Consider the following 8702-nt stretch of genomic DNA (forward strand, 5'->3'; position numbering starts at 1 on the left):
AAGTGTTTTGCTGTAGCAGAGAAAGCTGTATCGATCAGCTTCAACAGCCAAAAACCCTAACTTCAACTGAAAGTAAAACTAAAAGCCTGAATCTGTGTTAGGCCTGACTCGACACACATGTTTCTTTTGTCTAACTCAAAAAGAAACCCAGGGGGGATTCAAGATGGCAGCAATTTGAATAGATCAGCCTTGCACCCCAACCAAAGGTAGTAATTTTTTTCACCCTCCACCTTAGTTATTTTTTGGAAAAAATTGTTAAATGGTAAAACAACAGTTTAAAATCCTTTTTTGAGCATGCGAGAATGACTAAGGGGAAGCAAACAGCCAAGTCTCAACACTCGAGACACTCGAAAACAGGCAGACCTGAGACTACAACTGGGGAAGCAGCTGCAGCTCCTTCTGCAGCTGTGAGAGAAAATGCCTGCACAGCAGAATATCGTGGAAGAACTCAGAGCAATCCGACAGCTGATCCAGAAAATGAGGGAAGAGACTCATAATCAACTGGAGCCCATCTCAACCATGCTGCAAAAGCATGAGAAGGAGTTGGACGAGCTCGGGAAGTGAGTTGAAGAGGCTGAGTGGCAGACCGCGGCATTGGAGACCGAGATCAAGTCCTCAGCGGGGCAGATCCATGCCTTTGAGAAACAGGTTCGGGCCCTGACTCAGCAAATTGATGACCAGGAAAATAAAGGTAGGAGGAAAAATATCCAGGTCATTGGTGCCGGAGGGAGTAGAAAGTGGACAGCCAGCAAGTTGTTTTGAAGACTGGTTGCCACAATTTCTTGGTTGAGATGCCGAGGTGGACGGGTGAAGGTTGACATAGCTCACCGGGTTGTGGTGCGCAGATTTGGTCAGGGTCAGTGCCCCTCACCCAGTTCTGATATGATTTCAATGCTACGGGGACAAGCAGAGAGTCATGGAAACTTCTAGAAGATTGGGGAGAGATCAGCAGGCCCTCACCCATTAGGGAACTAAGATAATGTTTTTCCAGGACTTTTCTGCAGCAATGATCCATAAGAGGAAACAGTTTGATGAGGTTAAGAGAAGGTTAAAGGACCTCGGTCTTCAATATTCGATGAGATACCAGCGGTACTTTGTATTACTTGTGAGAACACTGTGCTATCGTTTCATTCCTTGGAGCAAGCCAAAAGCTTCTTGGACACTTGAAAATAATGTAGATGTATTTATAGACATGGACAATAGTGTCTGGGTTCTTTTTTGTCTTGCTTTTATTTCTTGTACTTTCACCCTTTTTCCAAAGAAGCTGTTGTTGGTGGGGGTTTTTTTTGTCTACGAGCTGGAGTAGTATTGATGTATTGTAGGGGATGGGTAAAATGCTCACTATTTTTGTTATACCTTTGTGTTTTCAATGTCCTTTGATTGGTTTCTTCCATTGCTTGGGTTTGGGTGCAGCTCGAGCTGGAAGGGAGGGATGGAGGTGGGTGCAGGAAATGTAAGCGAACTCAGTGGGGGATTGTACCCCCTGCCCACAAAGTGCCTTTTGTAGTTAGTTTTTTTGTAAATAGACTCTACGAGTCTCCTTTTGAGTATGTTCAGTGTGTTGTAAGATGAATTTGTCCTCTCAGCAGGTCAAAGGTGATTGTAAAGGATCATGGTTAGCAGCATTCTTAAGTGGTGCACCTGGAATATCTGAGGGATCATTCGCCAGTTAAAAAAAAAGGTGTTGTCTAGCCTTAGAAAGGAGAGGGTGGATGTTGCCTTATTACAGGAGACCCATCTTTATAATGTGGAACACTTGAAGTTACAGCAGGGTGGGTTTGATTGGGTGTTTTTCTCACCTTTTAGTATTAGGAGCAGAGGAGTGACAATACTCATCGGGAAGGGGCTCCCATTTAATTTAGTAGACTGTGTTAAAGATGAGAATGGTCAGTTTGTTATTCTTAAGGCCCTTATACAGGGTGAGGAATATGGTATTTTGAATGTCTACTGTCCTCCAGTCCACCCTCTTAAATTTCTGACTGATGCATGATCTAAGCTGATGACCTTGGTGTTGCAGCATATTATTATGGGGGTGAGGGGAACGACTTTAATTGCCTTATGGATTCTATGCTGGATAGAATGCCCAAAACCGCCCCCCCCCCCCAAAAACATTCTTCAGAATCTAAGCAGTTGGGTGATCTCTGTGTGGAACTGGGGTTGGTAGACATTTGGATACACCCGACGGGCAGAGATTTTACATTCTTTTTCAATCCTCATAAATGCCATACAAGGCCTGATTATTTCCTTACTCCCGCCTCTTTTTTAGATTTGGTGGCATCCTGTTCGATTGAGAATATTGCCATCTCTGATCATGCCGCGGTGTATTTAATGGTTAAGATTAAGGGTGGTGCAATGGGCTCATGGTACCAGCAAATGGATCCCTTCATCCTCAAGGACAGCAAGTTTGTAGAATACTTCGAGGGAATTTGAAGCTTTTTGGCCACCAACTCAGGTACAGCTCATAATCCTTCCAGTCTTTGGGAGACTGCTACAGCCTATGCTAAAGGGATAATTATCTTATACTCTGCTAGCCAGAAGCGACAGAAGGGAGAGCAGCAACGTCTGTGTGAGGCATGACTGAAGGCAACTGAGATGGCATATTACAGTAAACCATCACTGACTAAGCTACAGCAAATCACAGCTCTCCAATCCACTTTAAACTCCATGCTAACGTATACAGCAAGGAAGAAACTTTCCTTTGCGAAGCAGAGTCTGTTTAAGCATGGCAATAGGTCGGGTAAATACTTGGCATATTTGGTCAGGAAGAAGAATGTCTCCCAGTCAATTGCTTCTATTAGGGAAGGAAATAGGACTCTTACTTATGATGCTAAAAAGATCAATGAGGTGTTTCGGAGGTTTTACTCTGAACTTTACCAGTCTGAATGCTGTGAGGACAGATGGGATAAGATGGAGTCTTCTTTTAGGAATTTGGATCTTTCTGGTGTGTCTGCTGAAAAGGCATCTCTCCTTAGTGCTCCACTAACAGCCCAAGAGATACAGGAGGCAGTGAGGCAACTTCAAAGTGGAAGGGCACCAGGCCCTGATGGCTTGCCCAGTGAGTCTTATAAAGAGTGTGTAAACATACTGTCAGGACCAATGTTAGACATGTCTAACTATTCATACAGTTGGATTGCCTCCTGCCATCCTTGAAAGAGGCTAATATCTCTCTTATCCTCAAGAAAGGGAGGAGGCTGGAAGACTGTGCTTCTTATAAGCCATCTCGCTTTTAAACCCTGATTTTAAAATTTTAATCGAAGACTGACATTGAGGTTGGAAAGGGTGTTGCCCTGTATTGTTCCGGAAGATCAGACAGGCTTTATAAAGGGTTGCAGATCTTCTAATGATGCTGGGAGACTGCTTAACATGATTCAAGTGTGCCAGCAACGGTCGATGGTTTCCTTGGACACGGAGAAGGCATTTAACCAGGTGAAAGGGAGCGGTTTAGCCTGGGTGAAGTGTTCACTAGATGGGTATGGGTCCTTTACAGTGATCTTCTGGCGGCAGTTCTCACCAATGGTATAAGGTCTGATAATTTTAACATTGGTAGGGGCAGTCAGCAAGGCTGCCCTCTCTCACCTTTGCTCTTCACATTGGTGATTGAGCTGCTGGCAGAGGCCATTCGTGGGGACCCTGATATAGCTGCCCCAAAGGTAGGGTCTAAGGTGCATAAGATCACATTATATGCGGATGATGTTCTCATTTTTCTTTCGAACCCAACGGTTTTGGTGCCCTATTTGATACAGTGTATTAATTCATTTGGCTTTTTCTCAGGTTGCAAGATCAATTTCTCAAAATCAGAGGCCATGCCAGGGGGGGGGGGGGGGGGGTCTTAGGGGAATACTGGACTTTGAAGGTAGGTTCCCCTTTAAGTGGGCACAGGGAGGCTTTCTTTATTTGGGCCTTTCTGTTACCCCTAATTTTGATCAGTCACTCAAGGCTAATTTTGTTTATTTGTTTAACAATATTAAACAAGACCTTCAAAGATGGGGGCCCTTCCAATATCATGGCTAGGTCAAGTTGCTCTTTTTCTAGACAAACGTTTCAGAAACTAAATGGTTGGTTTAGTTCTTTTACTTGGCACCATAAGTGGCCTCTTATCAAGCTTATGAAATTGCAAATGCCCCAGGGATTGAGAAGAGTAGATTTCCTGGATGTCACAAGTTATCAGTTGAGCTCCCTTTTATGTTTTGAGAGTGATTGGGCATGTGAGGACTTGGCATTGATATGGTTGGACATTGAGGCCTTCCAGGCAAACTGCCCTCTTATTAACCTGTTGTTTCTGGACAAAATGAGGATAGTTATGGAAGGTTGCCACAATCCAATAGTTATTAACACTGTCAAAGCGTGCAGGGCAATGAGACAGATGGATGGTAATATGTCTAAAACATCTTTCCATACTCCCATAGTTGGTATGCCACATTTCCGGCCAGGGACAATGCATCCCAGGTTTAAATCCTGGGCGGATAGGGGAGTCCCTTGTTTGGGTGACCGGTTTTATGATGAAACTTTAATGTCATTTGAAAAAATAACTCTTAAGTTATCGATTATCGAGTTGGGACCTCTTCCGTTTTTTACAGATCAGAGATTTTATTTGAAAAGAGACAATGCTTCTGACTGAGTGTTATAGATCTGACATGGAAAAGAGGTGCTTCAGGCTAAGAGTACTCTTTCAATGAGTACTCTTTCATTTGTTGGGGGAGGTTCCTCAGGTGATATTGAGCGATTACGGGAGGTTTGGGAGAGAGAGTTCGGAGTGGAGATCACTCTGGAAACTTGGTAGGACATTTGTGAGAGTGTGAAGAAGATTTCAATAGCATGGGTCCCTTGCTCTTCAGTTAAAGCTTCTTCATAGGGCTCATCTGGCCCCAGATCGTCTTGCAAATTTTAAGCAGGGTACCCCAAACATGAAATAAATACGAGTACCCTCATGAATTGTTTGTGATCCTGCCACAGTCTCCATACATATTGGAGCACTGTGGCAGGAGTAATAGAGAGGATCTTGGGGACCGAAGTCAAGGTGGACCTGGTTTCTCTTCTCCTGGGTTTGCCGAATTTATCTCCCTTGATGTACATGGGAGAAAGCTTTTCAGCATCCTCATTTTTTGTGCGAGGAAGAACGTTCTGACGTGCTGGGTGTCTGAGAACCCCCGGTCTGCCAGGATGGCACAAGTTAATTATGGAATACATTCCTTTGGACTTTCTTACAAATATGGTGCATCAGAAAATGGACTTTTGTTTTAATAAGACATGGCAGCCCTTTTTGAATTATTTCGAAGCAGATCTGTCTGCCATTTTTGTTAGAGCTTTTGTCTAGCCATGGTGGTTTGGTTTACTAAGCCTAATCCTGAGAGAAAGAGTTTCGAGCAAACCTGGGTTTAATAATTGATGCTCTTGAAGGTTGAGAGCTGAGGCCTTGTAACACTGAGCGGCTTTATTTATTTACTTACTTATTTATTGATGTGTAATGGATGCAGTTGCGAGTTCTTTTGTAGAGTAGAATAATAATTGGTTTATTGTTGTTTTTGTTGTTATAGCTTCATATTTTTGTAATTTTATAATTTTGTAAAGAAAAACTTTTTCAATAACAATGTTTAAATAAAAATGAAATCCAGGGAGCTCAAAGCCGTTTACCCACTGCTTCCAAAGACGACACTCCGGTACTTCTCTTGCAGAGAAGTAGCACAGAACAAATCCCTCTTAAAACGCATAGTACCGTCACATCAAAGACATGCTTTGTATTTTCAGATTTTACCTGCACCTTGATTTAGGCTTATTTCATAACGTAAATTGGGGAAAATCACTTCTCTGTAGGGAGTCAGGGACATTATACCGATTCAAATGAAATTAGGTCACAACAGCAATTTATACAATTACAAATTGACCAAGTCTCAAAACGTTGTAGGACAATATGGATATATATTCAGTAATGGTAATGAGGTCAGCCAGATGGACCGCATAGAATGACTTCCCTGATTGGGGCTGTTATAACCTGGTTGAATCAAGGAGCCCTGGCTGACAGATACAAACAGGAACGTTGATGCCTTTAGGGAGAGGTGGGCACTGCAGGGGATGGAGTGCTTTATCTCCCCCTCAAACTTTATTTTTATTTAGTCCCCTCCTTCTCTGTCTACCTCCCACTTCATTTTTCATGTAAGCATTGCCTTTATCAGGCTTATTTTTGTTACGTGTCACTAGCCACATGGGTGTTTTCCTGGTGGTGCAAAATATAGAATAGTTTTTGCACAACAGTGTCTTTTTACTGTGTTACTGTGCACACATAACCATGTGATTTGGGAAAAATATATGCACCACTGCTGGGTGCAATGGTCGTGGTTGGGGGGGAAGAGTTCATAAAAAAAGGAATCTCAGAGTTTAAAAAAAGGCAATAAAACAGAAATGTCTGAGAGCAGGCCCTGAGGGAGCCGAATCACAGTCAAGGACCCATCACTTGTAAATAAAGGGTGACTTTGTTATGCCTTAGAAGGGAAAATATGTGGTCCATGTAGCCAAGTGACCTACTTGGGCTACAGAGTTGACAAGACCAGGTTACACCCGTTGGAAGGTAAAGTAAGAGAGATCAAAGGTGCTGCAGCTCCCACATCAGTATCAGAGTGTAGATCTTTCATTGAGCTGGTGAACTATTATGGAAAGTTCATATATAACCTACCATCCATCCTAGCACCTTTGCATCAATTCTTCATACTTTACATCAACCAAGAGTCAGTCTTGGAAATTGTTGCATAGCCAAGCCATTGCTTCCAGGAAAGTGAAGAAACAGCTATCATCCTTTCAGGTATTGGCACACTATGATCCCAAGCAAGACCTGGTATTGACATGCAATGCCTCCCCATATGGCTTAGGAATAGCTCATAGGTGGCCCAAAGAAGAGGAACATCCAATAGCACATACATTTGGACTTTTGCTTATACGGAGCAAAATATGCCCAGATAAGGAAAATTTGGCAGTCATATTTAGAGCCAGGAAGTTCCATCAGATCTTTACAGACATAAGTTTGTAAAAATAATGGACCACAAACCTCTGCTAGCTGTACTTAATGATAACAAGGCAGTACCATCCATAGCTTCAGGCCAAATTCAGCAGAGGGCTCTAAATACTAAGTGCATATAGTTACAAATTGGAACACTGGCCAGGAGGCTACGTAGCAAATGCAGATGCACTAGCCAGTTCCCACTGGAAGATTACTCACCGGTGCTCTTGCCACTCGAACAGTCAATCAGAGTTTGAAGTTTTTTTGGAGACACTTCCAATCACAGTTGACATCATCAGACTTTGGTCTCAGAAATATCAGGTCTTGGCAAAACTGAAACAGCTGGTGGTGATGGGGGAAACCAAAGGGCCATCATAACCAGAACTGAAACCTTGTTGGACCCTGAGAGACCAGCTCACAGTAGAGGGCAGCACATTATTATGGAGAGCAAGAGTGATTGACCCAAGCAAAAGGTTCCCACCAGATATCGGCTGAACTTCACTGGAATCATGCAGGGATTTCCAAAGTGAAGATGTTGATGAGAAGTTATGTCTGGTGGGCAGGATTTAACATAGTCACATTGGTGGGGCAGTGCCAACAAAGACAAAAATAACCGCCAGCAGCTCCCCAACATTCGCTGGAATGACTGGATAAACCCTGGACTCTGTTATACATCAACTATACTGGTCCTTTCATGGATGCCACTCAAAATAACTGGACATGCATACAGTTCATTCGTCAAATGTGGGGACAACGTTGGAAAAACCATGTGCATCTTTTGCAATGCACATAAGTGTCAGTCACAGATACTGAGCCATCGTTTACCAGTGGGGAATTTGAGTATTTCCGAAGGTTGAATGGGATTTGACCTTCAAGGCCAGCTCCATACTATCAATCATTCAAGTCTGGCGGAACAAACAGTCTAAACTTTGAGACAAGCCTAAAGAAACAGCCTACAGCTTCACTAGACACCAAACGATACTGGCTCCTGTTTGATTATGGGACCATCCTTCATGCAACTTCAGGGATAGCTCCAGCAGAGTTGCTAACAGGGAGAAGACTCCGCATCAGGTTAAATCTGATTTTCCTGGACATGGGGGAGGTCGGGTGCAGGATCCGCTATGAGAGAGCAACAGCTTACTTCAGGGGATGAGTTTTGCTGTGGGAACCATGCAAATAGCCCCGTATGGGTAAGACACACGATCAACGCAAAGTCATGCCCTGTGACATATGAAGTTCAGGTAGGTGCAATGGTCCTGAACAAGCATGTGGACCATTTGAAAGCTGCAAACTTGCAAACAATGTGGAAGCAAAACATGCTCGGCAATTCAACTGTTTTTCCGGCTGTTCCAGAACCAGTGTTTTCTCCCTTTCCATGTTAAAGATACCTCCGGATCTGAAATGGACGTGATGGATGTTGCCACCTTGATGCCTTTGCTACCTGAACAGGAGAATAATTTTTTTTTCCAAGACACTCCAGGCACAAGAGACAAGCTCCTGTGCCTTTTACACTGCCTGGATCAGAGACAGAGTTGGAGGAAGCTGACCCAGTGCTAAAATACCCCAGGAGGAGCTACAAAACAAAAAAATGGCCTATGTCTTCAGATTCAGAGGGGGAGGGATGTAGGGATTGTAGTGAGATCAGCCAGGTGGACCTCATAGAATATAAGTTTTCTAATTGAGGCTGTTAATCTGGTCCAATCAGGGAGCCTTG

The 8702-nt window shown here is 43.4% G+C and overlaps 1 protein-coding gene across 1 annotated transcript in view; it reads left to right on the forward strand.

Moving 5' to 3' along the window:
* Window positions 1-417: 417 nt before the first annotated feature.
* rpf2 (ribosome production factor 2 homolog) overlaps window positions 418-8702 on the forward strand; it is a 40192-nt gene continuing 31907 nt past the window's right edge. Inside the window, exon 1 of the mRNA XM_043675358.1 lies at window positions 418-560. Within this exon, the coding sequence (XP_043531293.1) occupies window positions 418-560 (143 nt within the window). The remainder of the gene's footprint in view (window positions 561-8702) is intronic.

The sequence above is a fragment of the Chiloscyllium plagiosum genome, chromosome 3 (assembly GCF_004010195.1).
Source record: "Chiloscyllium plagiosum isolate BGI_BamShark_2017 chromosome 3, ASM401019v2, whole genome shotgun sequence".
Lineage (NCBI taxonomy): Eukaryota > Metazoa > Chordata > Chondrichthyes > Orectolobiformes > Hemiscylliidae > Chiloscyllium > Chiloscyllium plagiosum.